This window comes from Lissotriton vulgaris, chromosome 11, assembly GCF_964263255.1.
Source record: "Lissotriton vulgaris chromosome 11, aLisVul1.2, whole genome shotgun sequence".
Classification (NCBI taxonomy): domain Eukaryota; kingdom Metazoa; phylum Chordata; class Amphibia; order Caudata; family Salamandridae; genus Lissotriton; species Lissotriton vulgaris.
The window spans coordinates 880,207,321-880,229,138 of NC_141699.1; the positions used below are offsets into that span (position 1 = coordinate 880,207,321).

Genomic DNA, 21,818 nt, shown 5'->3' on the forward strand with positions numbered 1-21,818 from the left:
CACGACCCTTAAGTTGTTCCAGGAGATACGAGAAGAGTATGACATGCCCCGGACCCAGTTCTTTCAATATTTACAGTTTCGCCATGCTATCACACCCACCTTGAAAGGCCTGGACTCCTTGCCCGAGTTTAGCCCCCTGGAGGCCAAGGTATTCATGGGGGAATTGGAAAGTAAAAAGATATCATCTATCTACCAAACACTAGTTACACATTGTTAAACTTCCCTAGACACTCTGCTGGCTAAGTGGGAGAATGATCTGGGTGCATTTTAAGAGGAAGACTGGAGAGAGGCGCTTGAGGCTCCAAGAGGAGCAGCCATCGCAGTATGCCTGCGATTCATTCAGTTCAAATATTTACATAGGGCCTACTATACCAGGGAACGACTGTGGAGGGCGGGCATGATTGCGTCCCCTGATTGTTTGAGATGTGGCAGAGAGATGGGCACCTTTCTACATACAGTATTGTCGTGTGATGGTCTACAGAGGTTTTGGTCGGGAGTGTGGGACTGCCTGTCTGAGGTGTATGGCGGGAACTCCCCCACACGCCACAATTGGGTCTCCTTCATATACTGGAACAAGTGGGGGGGCAATATCTATAACCGACATTTGCTGTTGTTGGGCCTCACTGTGGCCAAGAGAGATGTGGCCCGAGCCTGGAAAGACCCCAGGGTCCCCCTGTTGGGAGTGTGGAAAAGGGGACTAGACTTTTATATGGGACTGGAGCGCCCGATCTTCGAAGCCAGGGGCTGCCCCCGGAAACATTATAAGATTTGGAAGAGGTGGGCAGATTATAGAGGATTGTGGCTGGAACCGCCAACACATGATGAACCTGAGGAACGAAATTTGGACACTGAACCCGGGTGATGAGGTGTACACACTAAATGTTTCTTGATATGCCTTTTATTTACGGACTGCCTAGTCGCTGTGCAGGGGGTAGGAGGGGGGCTTCGGGTGGGGGGGAGGGGGGAGTGGGGGGGGGAGGGGAGGGGGGACGTAGGGTAGCTACTTTCATTTAAATGGTTGTTTGAATTGCCTACAATGTGATTATTACTTTAATGCTCACAGCTTCTCTGGTTCCCGGGGCACTGTGCTTGTCATGCAACTTTTCAACAACTCAATAACATTTTGTTCTGAAAAAAAAAGTAATCTGAAAAGCAACGTACAAAGTCATCACAAAAGTAACTAAATTAATTTTGACTGTTGACTTACCTGTAAACAAACCAATTGCATCCAACTGCATTTCAATTTAATTTCAACTGCAATATACCTGCAAAGTATTTTTTCATTTGCCTGTACCAGGCCTAGCTTGGTTGTAGAAATATAATAACTTAATATTGTTATACAAACAGAATTGGTCTGAGTTCAGTCTTGGAGTGTGTGACATAATTTCTTGCCTGAGTGTGTACAATAAATGCTTAAAACTACCCTCTGATAAAGCCTTACTGCTTGCCCACATTATCATAAATAGTGACTAAGGTACAATCTACTTTTACCTGTGCCTGTTTGGAGGCAGCTTCCTACACCCTCAATCAATCATGGTATTTGTAAAGTGCGCTACTCACCCGTGAGGGTCTCAAGGCGCTGAGAGGGGGGTTCTCTACTGCTCGAAGAGCCAGGTCTTGAGGAGTCCTCCGAAGGCGAGTAGGTCTTCGGTCTGCCGTAGGTGTGTAGGTAGTGTGTTCCAGGTCTTGGCGGCCAGGTGGGAGAAGGATCTGCCGCCGGAGGTTGTTCGTTAGATGCGGGGGATGGCGGCGAGTGCGAGGCTGGCGGGGGTGTTGGTGTGGAAGCTGAGTCGGCTGTTCGGGTAGGCTGGTCCGGTGTTGTGGAGTGGTTTGTGTGCATGGGTGAGGAGTTTGAAGGTGATCCTCTAGTCGATGGGGAGCCAGTGTAGGTTTGTCAGGGTGGGGGTGGGAGGGGTGATGTGGCTGCGGCGGGGGACGTTGACGATCAGTGGGGGGGAGGGGGGGCATTTTGGATGCGCTGTAGTCGTCGTAGGTGTTTGGCTGGGATTCCGGCGTAGAGCGCGTTGCCTTAGTCCAGCTTGCTGCTGACGAGTCCCTCTGTCACTGTCCTCCTTGTTTCGGTTGGGATCCACTTGTAGATCCTGCTAAGCGTGCAGAGGGTGTTGTAGCAGGAGGAGGAGACGGCGTTGACCTGTTTGGACATGGAGAGGGAGGAGTCGAGGATGAATCCTAGATTGCTTGTGTGGTCGGTGGGTGTCGGTGCTGTCCCAAGAGTGGTCGGCCACCAGGAGTCGTCCCCGGCCGAGGGGTTGGGTCCGAGGATGAGGACCCCTGTCTTGTCCGAATTCAGTTTCAGCCGGCTGCTCCTCATCCAGTCGCCAATGGCCTTCATTCCGTCGTGGATATTGGCATTTGGCGCTGTGTGGGTCCTTGGTGAGGGAGAGGATGAGCTGAGTGTCGTCGGCATAAGAGATGATGTTGAGGTTGTGATGGCGGGCCACTTATGCGAGGGGGGCCATGTAGATGGTGAACAGCGTTGGGCTGAGGGAGGAGCCCTGGGGGACGCCGCAGATGATGTCGGTGGCCTCGGATCGGAAGGGTGGGAGGCGGACGCTCTGTGATCTGCCGGAGAGGAAGGATGTGGTCCAGTCGAGGGCCTTCTCTTGGACACCAGCTTCTTGGAGGCATGTTTTTAGAGTGGGATGGCAGACCGTGTCGAAGGCGGCCGAGAGGTCAAGGAGGAGGAGGAGGGCTGATGTTTCGCCGCTGTCTAATTGGCGCCTGATGTCGTCTGTGGCGGCGATGAGGGCGGTCTCGGTGCTGTGGTTTCGTATGAATCCGGATTGCAACAGGTCCAGGATGTTGTGGTCTTCGAGGTGGCTGGTCAGTTGCATGTTGACAATTTTCTCGATGACCTTCGCCGGAAACGGGAGCAGGGAGATGGGCCGGAAGTTCTTGAGGTCCTTGGGGTCCGCCTGGGGCTTCTTGAGGAGGGCATTTATTTCGGCGTGCTTCCAGCTTTCCGGGAATTTTGCTGTTTCGAAGGAGATGTTGATGACCTTCTATAGTTGGGGGGCGATGGCTGCGTCTGCCTTGTTGAATATGTGGTGTGGGCACGGGTCTGTCAGAGATCCTGAGTGGATGGAGTTCATGACCTTGCGTGTCTCGTCGTCGCTGACGTTGGACCAGGAGGTCAGGAAGTAAGGCGGTTGGCGTTGTTGGTGTTCAGAGGAGGGTTGCAGTCTGGCGTGGTCGGGTCGGTCGTGGTGTTAAAACGGTTGTGGGTGTCAGCGATCTTGCGGTGGAAGAAGATGGCCAGTGAGTCGCACAGTTCCTGTGAGGGCGGGATGTCGTTGGTGTTGGCGCTGGGGTTGGATAGTTATTGAACGATGCTGAAGAGCTCTTTGCTGTCGTGTGCGTTGTTATCCAGGTGGTCTTTGAAGGAGGACCTCTTCTGATCTGATGAGGTGGTGTCTGCGGGTGGCGTCCTTGTGGGCTGCGTGGTAGTCCGGTGTACCTTCGTGGAGCCATTTCTTCTCCAGTTTCCGGCATGCGAGCTTGGAGACCAGGAGCTGGTCGGTGAACCAGGTGGCTCTCTTGCTGGCGTGGCTGTTGGAGGGTTTCTTTAGTGGGGCGAGGGTGTTGGCACAGGCGTCGATCCACTGTCTGAGGTTGGGGGCTGCGGCGTCTGGGTTGGTTGGGTCGGTGGGTGGGTTCTGGGAGAGGGTGGTGAGCAGCTGGTCTTCAGTGACTTTGCTCCAGCCACGGCGAGGCAGCTGTTGGGTGCGGTGGTGCGTGGTTGGTTTTTTGAAGGTGAAGTGAATGCAGCAAGAGAAGGGTGGTGCCATTGACAATAATAAATGGTCAGGATACTAGGGTCATTGCAATCAGGCACTCATGGAAGGAGGACAAACCCATATACCCAGTCATTGGCTATAGGTCTGAAACCTTCCCTTAAAGCTCCCTCCTCCGATAGAATGTTTTTAATTAATTGCAGGTCAATTCACAATCAAACTAGCACTTTTTTCCTTTCTGGAAGAGGAAAAGCCAGACGTTATATTTTTTAACGGAAACTTGGTTGCTTACTATCTTCAACATAGAGACTGCAAAATAAAGAAGGGTGGGGGTATTGCTAGCCTCCTGAAATACATTTGTAGATGCTTTACTAAGCCTGACCTGATACCAGAGTGCAAAAGTATGACTTTCACAATCTCCCTTTCCCATACTAGCACTTTCCCAGGCATTTTATTATACAAACCACCTGAAACCTGTGTTACATTTATGCAATCCCTTTCTGACGTTGCTCCTAATTTGGGTCGTGCCAGCCCCAATCTTTCTCTCTTAAGGGGATATTAATCTCCATTTTGATGAGCTTACGAACCCCCAAGTTTCTACCCTCCTTCAAGATTTATTAGCCATTCAGTTCATACAAAAGGTGGCAGTCCCACCCATGATACATGACACCCATGATACATGACATCTACTTGACCCCCTTTTTTCCAATAGAAAATTATAAGAGTTCTGGACCATATTCCGGTACTTTGATCTGTCCATTCTCTGATCCCAGTCATTAGGGAAAATATGGCTTCACCTTTCTATCATAAAACGGTTAGCAGCAAGAACGTCCTTGGTCCAGACTGCTGATGGACAATGGAAACAATCCATTTGAGACTCCAAGCCTACTTTAGACTTAAACCAAACTATTGCTAATGAAAGATTCACTGATTGGATTAAAATCTTCCTAGTTCAAGGTATCCCCAAGAAAACTTGCATTAGGTGAGTTAAAGAGAAAATCTCACCCTGATAAACTCATAACCTCCGTAAGCTGAAACAGAACTGTAAAAGAGCAGAAAGGATGTGGAGGAAATACTATGGGGAGTTAAGAAAACAGAATTAGAGAATCAATTAAAATCTATCAAGTTGAAATGAAAAAAAGCGCAAGCACTTTAAATTACCCAAGCTGATAATTGTTCATGTGAAATCTTCAGAATTGCAGAAACTCTGCTTGAACCTTCTTCTCCAGGCCTATTAATGGAATTGACACCAACACAGTACAATTAACAAGCTAGATTCTTTTGCAAAAAAGTTAAGTCTGGCTCCCCTATCAACCCGGCCCCTCCGTGTCTTTTAGGTAAAGTCACAGATTTGATACTCCCATCCTTGCTCCAGCTGATAAATCTCTCACTAAGGGACAATTCCATTTGCCATGGAAACTTGGCATGCATGGTCAAAGCATTACAAAATGAGCCCAATCTGGATCCCTCAATGTTAGGCAACTACCTCAACACACATCATTCCGGCTTCCGCAGCAACCACAGCACAAAGAACGCCCTCCTAGCCGCCACAGATGACATCCGCACACTCCTCGACCAAGGCCACACTGCAGCCCTCATCCTACTAAATGTCTCAGCAGCCAGATGACACCTGGTAGCCCCTTGCCCTTGGCAACTCCCACGGGCCACACCTGCAAACTCGGGATCATACTAGACCCCTCCCTACCATAAACTGACAATTCAACAATGTTTACTCCACATGCTTTAACACCCTCTGCATACTCCGCAAGACCTTCAATTGGATCCCCCCCCCTTGAATCCAGGAAGACTGTCACTCATCACCAGCAGTCTGGACTGTGGGAAATCCCATCTACGACTGAATCAACAAATCTCTGCTCCACAAACTCCAGACCATCCAGTATACCGCAATCAGACTCGTCCTCCTCATCCCTAGTCAAGGCCACATCACCCAGCGCCTATGAGACCTCCTCTGGGTCCCAGTCAAAAAAAGATCGACCTTCAAGCTGCTCACACACGCCTTCAAAGCCCTCCACAACACCGAGCCCTCCACAACACCGGCTTTTTACTTATCACTTTCTCCCACTGATAAGTAAAAAGCTAGAAAAACATGCCAACCTGAATGTCAGAATTTCCAGAAAATAATAAATTACTTCACTCTACCCAGACTGGATTCCAACCCCTGCACAGTATAGAAACGGCCCTTCTGACAGTGATTGAGCTATCCGAAAAACTACTTGATCAAGGAGGATCAGCTGACATCATTTCTCTTGATTCGAGCTCTGCATTAGATACTGTAAATTATAACTTCCTTGTCAAAAGACTTGTGAATGCTAGAGTCACTGGAAGTGAACTCTAGTAGAGCGCACTACTCACTCGTGAGGGTCTCAAGGCGGTTTGGGTGGGGTTCAGGGATATCCGGACATTCAAAAAGCCAGGTCTTAAGGTTTTTCCTGAATGCTTGCAGTGTGGGGTTCGTCTGATGCTGAGGGGGAGTTTGTTCCAGGTCTTTGCTGAGATGTAGAAGAAGGATCTGCCTCGCGTTTCGGCTCTGTGGATGAGGAGAAATTTGGCTAAGGCTACGTCAGCGGAGCGGAGGTTTCTCTTGAGGGCGCAGAAGGAGATTTTTTTTGTTGAGGTATTGGGGTCCGGTGTTGTGGAGGGCTTTGAAGGCGTGTGTGAGCAGCTTGAAGGTCGATCTTTTTTTGACTGGGACCCAGAGGAGGTCTCATAGGCGCTGGGTGATGTGGCCTTGACTAGGGATGAGGAGGACGAGTCTGATTGCGGTATACTGGATGGTCTGGAGTTTGTGGAGCAGAGATTTGTTGATTCCGTCGTAGATGGGATTTCCCACAGTCCAGACTGCTGGTGATGAGTGACAGTCTTCCTGGATTCAAGGGGGGGGGGGGATCCAATTGAAGGTCTTGCGGAGTATGCAGAGGGTGTTAAAGCATGTGGAGTAAACATTGTTGAATTGTCAGTTTATGGTAGGGAGGGGTAAGGTATGATCCCGAGTTTGCAGGTGTGGCCTGTGGGAGTTGCCAAGGGCAAGGGGCTACCAGGTGTCATCTGGCTGCTGAGACATTTAGTAGGATGAGGGCTGCAGTGGGCTGCAGTGTGGCCTTGGTCGAGGAGTGTGCGGATGTCATCTGTGGCGGCTAGGAGGGCGTTCTTTGTGCTGTGGTTGCTGCGGAAGCCGGAATGATGTGTGTTGAGGATGTTGTTGGATTCTATGAAGTTAGTTAGCAGGATGCTGACGATCTTCTAGGTGACTTTGGTGGCTAAGTGGAGGAGGAAGATGGGCCGGTAGTTCTTGGGGTCCATCTGATGTGCGGAGGACTTCTTGAGGAGGGGTTTGACTTTTGCGCATTTCCAGTCATCGGGGAACATGCCGGTTTCAAGGGTGCAGTCGTAGTTCTGGTGCGATGACGGAAGCGGCCCTGTGGAAGATGTGCAGTGGGCAGGGGTCAGTGGGTGATCCGGAGTGTATGCCCCTCATTTTCTTTGTGGTGTCTTCTGTGGTGACAGGGGTTTAGGTGAGGATGGTCGGCTGAGTGGAGTTGCTGGTGGAAGGTGTTGGGTTGGTGCTTTGGTCGTGTTCGAAGTTGTCGTAGAGTGCCCCGATCTTGTGGTGAAAGAAGGAGCCGACTTTATTGCAGAGGTCCTAGGAGGGAGGGACGTCAGAGGTTTCGCTGGGGGTCTGGTGAATTCTTGTATGATGTTGAAGAGTTCCTTGGAGTTGCTGGAGTTGGAGAAGATTCTGTTCTGAATGAAGTTCCTCTTCGTGGATTTGATGGTGTGCTGGAGTGGCCTTCCTGCAGGTGGTGCATCCTTCTGAGGTTTTACTGTTCCTCCAAACTTTCTCGAGCCGTGGCACAAGCGCTTGGATTCTTGGAGGTCTGTGGTGAACTAGGTGGATTTCGTGGTGTGCTGTCTGTCGGAGTTCTGGAGAGGTGCAAGCGTGTTGGCGCAGTCGGCAATCCATTTCTGGAGTTCGTTGGCTGCAGAGTTGGCGTTGGTCGTGGTGGTGGGGGGGTTGGGGTCTGAGGGGTCTGAGGGCAGAGGCGAGGTGCTCTTCGGTGATCTTGCTCCAGTTTCAGCACAGAGAGCGTGGCGTTGGCTTGTGTGCGGTGGGTTTAGAGAAGGAGAAGTGGACGCAGTGGTGGTCAACCCAGAGGAGCGGTGTGGTGCGACTGAGGCAAATGTTGATTCCTCCGGCAAAGATGGGGTTGAGGGTGTGTCCCACCTTGTGGGTGATGACGGTTGCTTCAGTCAGATGTTGGCGAGGTTGTCTAAGAGGGCAGTGCAGTTTCGGTCACTGAGGTTGTCAAGGTGGAAATGCAGGTCTCCGAGCAGTACGTAATCCGTGAGGCGCGATGTGTTCTGCGATGGTGTTGGTGAACAGAGCGCAGGGTCCGGAAGGTCTGTAGGCAAGAGATCCACGTAGAGTTGTTTTGTGGTTGATCTGGAAGTGGATGTGTTCCATAGGGGGCGCAGAGTCGTTCGAGATGTAGGTTGTCAGTCGGAGGGAGATTTTCTGGAAGATGGAGAGGCCTCCTTCAGGGTGGTTGAGGCGGTCTTATTTGTTATCTCTCCTGGCCCTTAATTCTTTATGTACATCTTTAATTTGGGAGAATCACAGGGCTTTTGTAGAAATGCACTGATGTTATGCCTGAGCTGCCCTGGGCAGATCATCAATGAACTCATTGTTCTTATTCTGAAACATTCTCTTACTAGTCTGACACATAAAATGAGTGACCAAAAGTTAATACCATGAACATGCCAATGACAACTCAGAACAAAGGATGTTCTTGCGTTATATCCCAATTTAAAAAAATTACTTTGTTCATACCTCATGGGGAGCAGTACATGAGAACCAGTTATGCTTATTAGTTATTTTTTAAATAGGTGAAATTACACTTCAAGTGTGCCCTTCTTGCTTGATTTTTCATACAATTTCAAAATTACCCTGAAGCAAATAATCTTGCTGCCAAGTAGTCGGCTGCCTGCTCTAGATAACCCATAGGGTGAAGGAGGAATGTCTGATTGCTTTAAAATGTACAAGGAGGATGGAATATGTTCTGTTGGAGCACTTGTTCTCCAATTATGCTGTCACCACAGATAACAAGCAGACCTGGAATATCACCTCTCTCTACTGGACCCAAAAATGACCGATAAATACAGTCAGCAAGCCAAAGATGCAAAGATTATAAGCAGGAGAAGAATAGAAATGTGCCTTTTATGAACATCATATTATTTAAAACTCCCCCAGAATTGAAGACAAGCACCACAACTGTTGTGGAGAAACTTTTTGACCCACACAAAACTTGAATGCAGCCTGACTTGTTCATCAACAGGCAAAGTAAAAGGCAGTGAGTTTTTTATCTTTAAGGTAGAAAAAGCTCCACAGTTAGAACGGATTCCTTGTATTACCTTAACTTTACCCATCTCTCCACTTGGGAAATGGCAAACCTTCAAAACAGTCAAAGGTTCAGGGGACTATTTTATGACATGGTTTTGCTTTAATCACGACAATGAAGCGTTCCCGCCCTTGACTTAATCTTACATTTAATAAACCTTTAGGACTACTGCTGAAGTTTCTATTTAGGAGCCAATAATAACTGGACAGTACGTGTGCCCACTAGGTGTACTTATTGTAATAGGGGATGAGGAACCTCAAGAACACTTACCGGAGATGGGCCTTAGGATATCAGCTGGTTCCAGTTCCTCCTTGATCTTAACTTCAGGTAATGCAGGAAGCAGTGAATTAGAGAGTCCTCCAGCAGCAGAGTGTGGTGCGACTGCGGAACAGTTGGCAATAACAACAGAAGAGGCAGGTGTGCTCGAGAGTGCTGATAAGGCTACCACGGATGGCTGGGATGAGTGGCTACTTGCAGGGATAGAATTTGACTGAGTTAGCACAGGCTGCTGTGAAGTCGAAAGCATTGTGGCAGGTGGCTGTTCACTGCTCAAACTAGTCACACAATCCATGGTGACCGGTGTCGTCAAAGAAACATGAATTTCTGATTTAGGCTTGGCACTGAAAAATGACAAAAGCATTAGTTGGATCTTTCTGGAATGGAACTTGCTCATCGGTCTACAACTACACCAAAGTCTGCAAAACAACATAACTGACAAACCATGATAGCGTCAGTCAATTCTACACAGTATGATCTTAGCATGCCAACTAGAAAAAGTGGCATATAAATACATTATGAAACATGTAAGTAACCATGAGACATGCACAGGAAAGAAGCAACTGATTCCACGTATCAATGGTCGGGATGCTTGGATTTAATGCTAAATACTGACAGAAGGCTGTATGGTGGGACCAGAATTTAGTGTCTAGATTATGTAATGTTCCCACCACATGAAATGTGTTAGTTACCTGTAACTGCAGTTATCCAGTATTGGTATCTTTCATATATTCACATGCCTGAATCATTCCCCGTCGTCGGGGTGGGAGTCGCCGGTATATAAAAAGAGTAATGTCAAAAAAACATATACATAGCAATAGGCCAGAGGCCTCTCATTAGTAACATATCCATGTCCTTTTGTAAAAAGGACCAAACTTTGGCCAAGAGCCAATCAGATATCACCACCCTCTAGAACCTTCCTGGAAGGAGCCTTGGTCCCTCAGATTTTCGTAAGCACCGTGCTAAGTAGTACTTACTGAGAGAACCAAGGTGAGCCCTTCCAGGGGAGGTGGGTGGGTTGCATGTGAATCTATGAAAGATACCAATACAGGATAACTGCAGTTACAGGTAAGTAACGCATTTCTTATCCAGTATTATGGGTATCTTTCATAGATTCACATGCCTGAATCAGAGTAGCAAGCAATCACCAGCACATTTCGTATGGTACAACATGTAAAATCACACGATATAAGAATACCATTTGTGAAATATAACAAGTACCAAAAACAATATAATAGAGAAATGTGCAAGTAGACAGTAGGAAGATGGGATGAAGAAAGAAGGCTCACCTCTAGTGAAATAGATGACGGAGCAAAGCTTGTCCCACTGCTGCATCTTTCATAAGTTCAGAATCCAAGCAGTAGTGCCTGGTGAACGTATGTGGTGTCTTCCACGTCGCCGCTCTGCATATGTCGATAATGGGTACTCCTGCAAAGATCGCCATTGAAGTAGAGACAGCTCTGGTTGTATGAGCTCGAACTTTAGAATGCAGAGGATGTCCTGCCTGTTGATGGCAGAAAGTAATGGCTGCAGAGATCCAACGAGATATGCTCTGCTTAGTCAAAGGAAGACCCTTTTTGGGCCTGCTGAAGGCGACAAAAAGCTGGTTGGATTTCCGAAACTGTTGTGTTCGGTGAATGTAGAACTTCAGACAACGTTTGAGGTCTAAAGAGTGGAGACACCTCTCTGCTGCGGAAAGTGGATTTGGGAAGAAAGTCCGCAAGACTATAGGTTCATTCAGGTGAAAATTAGACGGAATCTTTGGGATGAATTTGGGGTTGGTCCGTAGAATAACTCTGTCCTGTTTGAATTGCAAGAAAGGATCCTGAATAGAGAAGGCTTGCAGCTCACTTACACGCTTTGCTGATGTGAGCGCTAGCAAGAGAGCGGTTTTCCAAGACAGGTATTTGATGTCTGCTCTGTGTATTGGCTCAAAGGGATGTTTCATCAGTTGAGCAAGTACAATGTTTAGTTGCCAGGTGGGTGGTAAAGCTCTCACCGGAGGAAATGTCCTGAACAGGCCTTTTAAAAATTGCTTAACCAGTCTATCGGACCAGAGGGAAGTACCAGATGACGAACGCCTGAAGCGAGATATGGCCGCCAGGTGGACTTTAATAGAAGCATGGGCCAATCCTGAGTGCGCCAAATGGAGCAGGTAAGGTAGAATTTGTGCAGGCGTTGATGAAAAGGGGTGTATCTTGTTTGCTTTACTCCATACACAGAACCTTTTCCACTTCAGAGAATACGTCTTGTTGGTACTGTCAGTCCGAGCCCGGGCTAAGACTGCCCTGCATTCTTGAGGAATTTCTAGGTTTTGAAACTCTCTGAACTCAGGAGCCAAGCCGACAATCTGAGAGATGCTGGATCCAGATGCTGGACTTGGCCCTGGTACATTGTAAGGAGAGTCGGGCAACGCTTGAATAGAATTGGCGGTTCCAGCGACAGGAGATGAAGCTCTGTAAACCAGTGTTGGCGCGGCCACGCTGATGCTATAAGGATCAGGGTGCAATGCTCTGCCTTCAGTTTCCAGAGGACCCTGGGAATCAGGGGAAATGGAGGAAATGCGTACGCAAAGATGTTGCACCATCCGATCGAAATTGCATTCCCCAGTGATCCCTTCTGGGGATGGCAGCTTGCGTAATGTTGGCATTTTGCGTTGTGCTGTGTCGCAAACAGATCCAGGTGAGGCCTGCCCCATCAGGCGAATACAGAGCTGAGAAGTTGATGATCCAGCTCCCACTCGTGGCACACGGAACGTTGCCTGCTCAGAGAGTCCGCCAGGACATTGTCCGTCCCTGGGACGTACTCCGCCCGAAGGGGAATGTTGTGCTGAAGAAGCCATTTCCAAATTCTTTGAGATTCTTGAGACAACGACAGAGCGAGTTCCCCCTTGCTTGTTTAAATAGTGCATTGTGGTGGTGTTGTCTGTTCTCACAAGCACTGGGGAATCTTTGATCCTGGGCAGGAACGCTTTTAATGCCAGGTAAACTGCTCTCAACTCGAGGAGGTTCATGTGCAGTTGCTTCTCTGCAAGGGACCACTGCCCGTTGATTTGAAGGTCCTGAGGGAACGCCCCCAACCTTCCAAAGACGCATCTGTAGTTATCACATGTGGCGAGACTGGAAGTATGAACGAAAGATCCTGCCGTAGATTTTGTGGATGAAGCCATCAGTTCAGAGCCTGGACAATGGTAGGAGTTATCCGGATGACGTCGAAGGATCCCCTGCATTGAATCCACTGAGCTGATAGCGCCTCTTGAAGTGGACGCATACGAAGGCGGCAGTGTGGAACCAACAGGATGTTTGAGGACATCATCCCTACCAAGGACTTGTACAGGCGCACCGTGATGGACATTTTGGATTGAATCCGTGCGGCCAAGGTCCTTAGTTTCACTTGACGTTCCTGTGAAGGGAAAGCCTTTCTCTGAGTAGTATCTAGGACAGCTCCGAGGAAAGTGAGACACTGGGACGGCTGAAGGACGGATTTCTCTTCGTTGAGAGTAAGTCCCAGACCGTTGAAGAGCTGAAGACAGGCGTTGGAGGACTTGGTCACGCCTGCGAAAGTAGGTTCCTTGACGAGCCAGTCTAAGTACGGGAAGACCTGGTGAGGATGTTGGCGGAGGTTCGCTGCTACTGGAGATAGACATTTGGTAAAAATGTGTGGTGCCGCCTTTAGCCCAAAAGGCAATACCCAAAACTGGTAGTGCTTGCCCGCCACCTCAAACCTGAGAAATTGTTAGTGGTTCCTGTGGATTGGTATATGAAAATATGCGTCTTGGAGGTCTAAAGACACCATAAAGGTGTTCGCATTGAGGAGTTGCAGCACCTCCTGGATGGACACCATACGGAATGACAGTTTTTTGAGGTCTTGGTTGAGGTCTCAAGTCCAATATAGGTCTCCATTTTTTCTCCTTCTTTCAAATTAGAAAGAAACGGGAGTAGAATCCCTTGCCTTTCTGATTCCGGGGGACTCTTTCTATCGTTCCTTTTTTGAGCATGAGGGAGAGTTCCAATTGAAGCAGTTGCAGATTTTTGTGCAGCATTGGGATTGGTGGCTTTTGAGGGGGAGTTTCCACAAACTCCAGAGAGTGTCCGATTTGAACAAGTTGGAGGACCCACCGATCCGTTGTAATTTGTTGCCAATTGTGAAGGAAGGACGAAATTCTCCCGCCAACTTTGCAAGGGGGAGAGAAACTGGAGACCTGTGGCACAGACAAGTCGTTGCCTTCTGCCTGCGTCCTTCTTTCCCCCTCGTCCGCGAAAGGAAGACTTGTTGTAGGACGACTGGTTTTGCTGCTGCCTTTGCTGGTACTGGGGTTTGTATTGCTGATTTGAGCCGTACGTGAATTTGTACCCCTGATAGGCGCCTCTAGAGGCCTGACCTCTTCCTCTGGAGCACCGAAAGGAAGGATTCTTATATTGGAGAGTACCTAGAGCTTTTGCGGTATCAGTATCTTTTTTGATACCCTGTAGCATCTCATCAGTATGTTGTCCAAAAAGAAGCTGACCATCATACGGCATGTCCAATACCTTTGCCTGAACCTCAGGCCGCAAAGATGTTGCCTTAAGCCAACCTTGGCGTCTCAGGACTGCAGCTCCTGCCAGCTGCCGGAACCCTGTGGATGCGATATCCATCGCCACATCAATCATCTCCGAAGCGGAACACTCGCCTTCAAGGAGAATCTTCTTCGCCTCTTCTTTCTGCTCGTCTTGAAGCGAACTCAAGTATGGAGCGGTATCTGCCCACATTTGACGGTTGTAGCGTCCCAACAGTGCTAAAGAGTTTGCTGCATGCACAGTTAAAGCTGACAGAGGAAAAATTCTTCCCTATGTTGCCTAGCTTTCGACCCTCCTTATCTGGCGGCGCAGCTAATGCAGCCGATGAATTTTTTGACCTGCGCTGCGCTGCCTGGGTAATCACAGAGTCTGTCTTTGGATGGCCAATAAGGCAAGCTGGGGCTGTGTCAGGAGCTTTATATTTTTTGTCCAGTCTAGGCAGCACTGGAACCAGAGATGAAGGGTTTTGCATTATTTTCTCCCCTTGTTCCCAGATGTAATCAATGATGGGAATGGACCGTACAGCATTTTGGAATGGTTCCTTAAAAAATCATAAAGGAAGCAATCCTGTGGTGTTGCCGTTACTTTGAGTTTGGAGCGCAACGCTGCTCTCTCTAGGATGTTGTGGAATCCCCCAATGTCTTCCGGGGTTGAATCCGCTTGTGCCTGTACAGGGGATGATGGACCTGGAATCACAGTCATCCCATTCGTCTTGTGTGTCCTGGAGCTCCCCTTCCTCTCGTTGTTGCTCCTCTTCTTCGTCTTCCTCATGAGAGGATGGCAGAGGACGCGAGGGAGCCGGATCTGGTTGAAGGACTAAAGGAGTAGACCGAGGCCTAGATGGCGGTGTCACCACTGGCGGTGTCACAACTGGCAGTGTCACCACTGGCGGAGGCGGAGCAGTGGACGGAAACCTCTGTTTGTAGTCCGCAATGAGAAACTGCAGATCTGTCACTATGGATGCTGGGAGACACTCCATAGGCTGTTGAGGAGGCGGAGGAGGTTGGAACTCCTCCTGGAACTCCAAATCATCCTGTCCTTGTTCCTCATAATCTGAGCTTTCGTGAAGTTTTACGCGTTCAGATGGGCTTGTCGCTTGTTGGAACATAGAGCCCTCATCCGAGTCCTCATAATCTAGAAGATGAGCAGGGGGGAATGGCTGGACCCTGCTCGGGACTCCGGCGTCAGAGTACGCGTAGTCATCCTGAAGTGCGTATAGGTACACTTCAATGGAGGTGACTATCGTCGTCGAACTAGTCGACGGAGCGGTCGTCGACGGGGGAACGTCGACAGTCAACCCAGATTCCGTCGTCGACGGTGTCTTCTTCGATGACGACGTAGTCGACGGCAGAGTCGTCGCCGATGGTTCCTTCGTCGATGGCGTCGTCGACGCAGGTGTCGCCGTCGACGGCTTCGTCATCGACTATGAACTTGTCGTCGACGGTGGGGCCTTTATCGCCGATGAAGATTTCGTCGACAATGATGAGGCTTTCGTCGACGTCGATGGCGCTTTTGTCGACGACGACGGTTTAGAATTCGTCAACGAAGAGGCACTTGTCGACGGTGGCGCCATCGATGACTTTTTAATAACAATTAGAGATGGAACAGACCTACCCGTCGACGACGAGAATGTAGTAGTCGTCGACGTTGAAGTTAAAGATGACGCCATCGATGTGGAGATAGTGGCTGTCGACATAAGAAGAGCTGAAGATGTCACCAAAGTTTTCTTGAAGGCAAGAACTTGTGGAGAAACCTTTACAGCCACAGCCTTAGAACGAACCTCTGAAGACTTGGGCGTCTTCTTCTGAGGTGGTTGCAAAGATGGTCCTGGGGATGACGTTCTAGGCCTTTTGGGAGACGAGTGTATACTCCTAATGGAACACTCACTCTCACCTGAAGAGACTGCTTGATCCTTGTCCTTGAGTCTCTGAAGCCATATCAGCAGGCGGCCCTCTCTATCCTTGAGAGTTTTGGCTGAAAAAGTGCATCAGACTTTACAATCCTTTGCTGAATGGTCAGGGTATAGACAGTAAAGGCAGTCCTCATGCCTGTCATCCACATGAAGCCTCTTTTTGTCACAAGAGGCACATGGTCTGAAGAGTCCCTTTTTTGAAGTATCAGCCATGGCTAAATGGAAGATCCTTTACAGAATGATAATTCTGAGACAAATATGTGGAAAAAATCAAAAAATACAAAGAAACTGAGCAGAGCTCAGGAGGAGACTCCCTTAGCACGACGTGCGGTAGAAAATCTCAGGGACTAGGGCTCCTTCCAGGAAGGTTCTAGAGGGTGGTGATATCTGATTGGCTCTTGGCCAAAGTTTAGTCCTTTTTACAAAAGGACATGGATATGTTACTAATGAGAGGCCTCTGGCCTATTGCTATGTATACGTCTTTATGACATTACTCTTTTTATATACCGGGGACTCCCACCTCGACGACGGGGAATGATTCAGGCATGTGAATCTATGAAAGATACCCATAATACTGGATAACTAGTTCTTCCTTCTCCAGTAACATGGGTCTTTTCCATGTCTCAATGCAATAGTAGGGTATAGGCAACACCAGTACAGGTTTGAGTTAAATAAAAAAGTGATTACTCACCATGCGGTATCAACCCGTAGTCCACTTTATGCACTTTCACAATGGTAATGCTATGCTTTCAACAGCATACTGGTCTTCTTAGTTCAAGATATTAGACTTAATGACGGATTCACAAAGGTACAGTTGGACCAAAAGTTTAACTTTACTACTTTTCGGTATTCACAAATGTAAGTTAGTACTAGTAGCTTTAAAAGCAGTAAAGATACTACTAGTAAAGTTACAGTAGGAAAGTAGGATCTGCTTACATGGTTGTGAGAAGTTAGCCTGGCATATGATGTCCACTAGTTCTAGTGGGCACCTTGCACCAGTCTAATCGACCCTTATTGATGGTGGTTGTAAAGTCAACCTTATAGAAAGCGATCCTGGGGGTAGTAGTGACGAGCAGTCTTCAGGCTAAGACTTCAGAGAGCAAATTAAGCGAGTTTTACCAATTATAATCCCTCGAGTACCAAATGAAAGCACACCACACAAGGTATATATCAAATATATATGTATTTATTCTTAACACAACCCCTCTGCACTCTTTATGAGGTCAGAGGTAAAAGTACAATACAAGTTACTCAATTAGCATACAATAAGTTGCACAGTATACGTTGGGCCCTAGGGGCCTCACAAACCATATACTAAAATAGTGGTATAAGAACCATGTGAGAATTAGAAAGCAGGCCAGGGGCCTGTGGAATCGCTTGGGCTACTCTAAACAACCACAGGTTAGGAAGTAGGAGGCCCACGGGAGACGCGTGCAGTGTCTAAACACAGCCACGAGTTACCGTTGACTTTCTATGGGAAACAAACAAATTACAAATTTACAATTTAAGGACACTTCCGGATGGACTACGATGGAACCCTTTTAAACTAGGACGCTTTGAGAGTCAAGACCCACAGCAGCACACCTCACCCACCCAGTTCACCCAGGGAAGCCGGGTGCATAGGTGCCTTTTCGTGTCGGATTTCGTCAGCGTTTTCAATGAAGAGCAGCAAAGAAGTACTGCAGGCGACCAGAGGAAAAGTGTCCGGGTGGATCGAAGATCTGTAAAACCTGAAAGCAGAAGGGACAGAGTCTGGGTCACTTGCCAGTGACCAGGGCGCGATAGGAAGATGCCACTAGATGTCGGGTGATTTCAGGTGAGGAGGTGAAGCTTGTCTCTTCTGCCTAAGAGTACCAGGAGGAATCAACGATGACCAGGAACTGGATCCAAGCTGTCCCACGAAGGATCTAGTTGACTGCAGTGTCGGTATCCGGACTGGACCCAACAAGCCTTGGCAACCGCAACCCACGCAGGATGTCGAAATTGGCTTCGGTGCAGACCAGCAAGGTCTGAGGAACTTCTCCTTTGGAGGAAAGTTGGAGCAAGTCTGGAGCAACCAGGAAAGCAAGTTAGATTCAAAGAAAAGTCTTCGGGGGGCTCACTAGCCAACGGGCAAGGAACCGCGAAGACGCGTCGAGCTGAAATGCAAAAGCGGGGCCCACGGGACACTCGTGAAGTGGGGGGCCTCTGAGCTTCGGTGCAAATGGTGCTCTGGTCTGGGGCTTCAAGCACCCCAATGCACAACTTTGAGATACCTCGTGAAGTAGGTGCAGCTTGCAAAATGCAGGATGTCCAGGAGTTCCGGTCCCACGTCTCTCGTGTCAGCCACAGGTCTCAGCTTTGAACTGGGAAATGCATGGAGCACCTTGTGTGCCCCAGGCACTGTCTGGAAAGCATTCACTGAATGCAGCCCTCCCTGCCCCAACACACAAAAGACTGTCTGGGGAGGTGCCAGCACCTCCTTGGACAGGAAACCTATAGTCCAGGCCTCCCCTGTCAGAGTTTCGTCCAGAAGCAGGAGGGCAGACTCGTGTCTGTGACAGCAGCATCCATTTTGTGATGCTGAGGCTCTGTTTAACTTTAACAGGGTAAACCAGTAACTACATGTCCCTCCCTCTAGAAGGGTGGAATGCTACCCCCGCCGCCAGAACTGGCGGAGGGGTAGTATTCCAAAGTGTTTGACACCTTACACAACATGTTTTGATAAAGCCAAACCAAAGTTAGCACTAACCGCGAGGATTATAATGCACTTAAGAGTATATGGTATGGCTATATCATAGAACAGCTATAAGGAGATGGTTACAAAAGCTGCAGAGGGGCTCAGCTCATGCTAGGGCACCCTCCCACATAAAACCAAGCACTCTGCCTCCAGGATTGTTAAGGCCTGCCATAGGAGTGACTTATAGGTGTATCTGTGTCTATATACATATATATATTTTTTTTATATAGATAGATAGATAGATAGATAGATAGATAGATAGATAGATAGATAGATAGATAGATAGATAGATAGATAGATAGATAGATAGATAGATATAGGTATACTATATGGATTAGTTACTTATCTGTAATCCTAGTTCTCTTCCAGGGGTATCCCATCAAAGTCATAAGCATTAGAATATTCCTGCCCATGCGCAGACCCCGGAAACACTATTATATGTGCCCCACATATATATAACCAAATATATATATATATATACATATTACCTACTGGCGATAGCCAGTAGGTATATATAGTTAGGATTAGCTACCATAGGAAATCCGCAACATTCAATTGGGAATAACTTAGGCGCCGGTTGAGGAATTTGCGTGTAATTTTCCAAAATTTTGGCCAGCTCCGTTCCGTCCCTGAAAGTTTTGGGGGGATTCGTGAAGTGGGGGCTGAGAAAAAAGGGGGGTCCCAAAACGTGTTTTGCCCATGTTAATTTCCATAGGACGGTCTGACAAGTCTACAGCACGAACCGCTGAACGGAATAACGCCAAACTTTGCAAAATTGTAGGGACTGGTATGCAGATGTGCCTTTGCTATGTTTGGTGAAAATTGCTCCAGTGGTTTTTATGAAAATTAACTTCAAAAACACATATATATCTGGGCGGAGCCTAACCACACATCTGATCTGATTGGCTGTCAGCACTTCATCCAAGAAGTGTTGGCAGCCATTTTGGGACCAATATACATGATAGCACCTCATTAAAAAGCATTGTAGTTAATAGAGGGTTTTAGGACTTTAGTTACATTATAAATCATTTGTTGATTGTACCATACTCGTTTTAGGAACTGTGGTGTGTTCTAAGGTGATTTTACCATGTGAAAAAGCCTTCTGCTGTGATATCATTGATCATGTTTGAAAGAAAACTATTATCTCATGCTTTTCCCACAGTGGTTGGGAAGGGGATCTATAAGCTAAACTGAAAGCATATTTTCTGTAAATTCACATTATCTTTCTCAGTCATGTGAGAATGAAGTCTGACATTCTCAGTAAAACATGTACATCCAACAAGGACAGAGACTGTCAGTTGATTCATTTGTGTTCTACTGCAGCCTCCTAGAGTGTTCTTTTGATCAAATGTATTTTTATTGAGTTCCACAAAGCAATACCATACATACAGTAAATGAAATGAACAAAGCTGCAGCCCCCTTCCCCGAGGCGTCGCATTGCTGAACCTTCCAGCTGTTAAGCGAGGGGTTGCCAGGTGTCCATGCCTGCTCGTATGGTGGTAGACAAACCTTGCCTTGTACTCAGGAGCTCTTTTCCACCCTCCCCCCAGGTACCCCACCCATCCCAACTTGCCCCAACTGTATCCAACTCCCGACCCTTACCAACCCCCACACCCTCCCCACTCGGTGTGTTCCTTGTAACGCTTGGAGGTGACCCTACGGGGTGTAGGCTAACCCTTGCGGCCTCCCTTGGTCGACTCGTCGCGGAATTCCTCCGCCAGTTTCAGAACCCTGAGGTACTTCGGGCAGGTGAGTTCCGTGAATTCTCGGGATAGCAGGGAGATGAGTGGCTGCCATACCTCTCTAAATGTTTTTGAGGTCTGTGTGAGTGAGGCTTGTATCCTTTCCATCCCCATGATGTACCATGCCCTAGAGTGTTCTAAAGAATAACTAGAGCACTAACAGTCCTACTTATTACAAAGGAATAGCACACCTGAAGCAATCTTGATTGGAATAAAGTGGTAACTCTTAAAACATTTCATTTAAAAAGGAACAAAATGAAGGGGTATATTTTGCCCTAGAAAGTATTATTAGTGCTGCAGAAAGAAAAATTAGGGCACATTTTGAGTGACTTCTCAAATCGTCTAATATTTCATTAAAAAATTCTGACATGCAGTCTCCCAAGATGGCCACCAGAGACAAAAGAGCCCAAATGTAGCCTAAATATCACCCAGATGTAGCCCAAGTATAGCCCAATGACAGAATGTCCCAGAGTGTTCTAAAGAACAACTAGAGCGCTAACAGTCCTACTTATTACAAAGGTATGGCACACCTGCAGCCATCTTCATTGGAATAAAGTGGTAACTCTTAAAACATTTAATTTAAAAAGGAACAAAATGAGGGGGTATATTTTACCATAGAAAGTATGATTAGTGCTGCAGAAAGAAAAATTAGGGCACATTTTGAGTGACTTCTCAAATCGTCTTCTATTTCATTAAAAAGATTCTGACATGCAGACTGAAACATGCACTTTGAATACCAGCAGCAGACCCTGGTGAGCAGTAGCTTTATTACAGTGATCTAATGAGCAACTAGAGTGCTAACATTCAGAATGTATAGCAAATGTGTGACATCTGAATGCCTTCTTGATGGAACCAAAGTAAACAAGCATTGAAAATGCAATAGATCTCGCCCTCGTTTAAGTTAAAGCCATTCTGTTTGCAATGAGGTAGCTTTTTAGCTTTGCTTTTATTAGTGTTTTTTAAACTTTCATGTAAATAACATGCATATGTATGCTTATATGTATATGTATGCATGCGTTTATATTTGTATTTATATGGATACACAGATTATATATGTTTTTATATGTATGTATATATATATATATATATATATACACATATATAAATGCATATATATATGTGTATATGTGTGCGTGTAGAGAGAGGTAGAGAGGTAGAGGTAGAGAGGTAGAGGTAGAGAGGTAGAGGTAGAGAGGTAGCAGTAGAGAGGTAGAGAGAAGTAGAGAGAGGTAGAGAGGTAGAGAGTAGAGTGAGTAATAGAGAGTAGAGAGTGAGTAGTAGAGAGCAGTAGAGAGAGTAGCAGAGAGTGAGTAGTAGAGAGTAGTAGAGTGAATAGTAGAGTGGGTAGTAGAGTGGGTAGTAGAGTGTAGTAGAGAGTGAGTAGTAGAGAGTGAGTAGTAGAGAGCAGTAGAGAGTGAGTAGTAGAGAGTAGTAGAGAGAG

The 21,818-nt window shown here is 47.4% G+C and overlaps 1 protein-coding gene across 1 annotated transcript in view; it reads right to left on the bottom strand.

The window, feature by feature from the left end:
• The window catches only part of SAP130 (Sin3A associated protein 130), a 988,428-nt gene that overhangs the window by 306,618 nt on the left and 659,992 nt on the right, over positions 1 to 21,818 (bottom strand). The window contains exon 17 of the mRNA XM_086942556.1: positions 9,443 to 9,792. Coding sequence (XP_086798682.1) covers positions 9,443 to 9,792 — 350 coding nt within the window. The remainder of the gene's footprint in view (positions 1 to 9,442; positions 9,793 to 21,818) is intronic.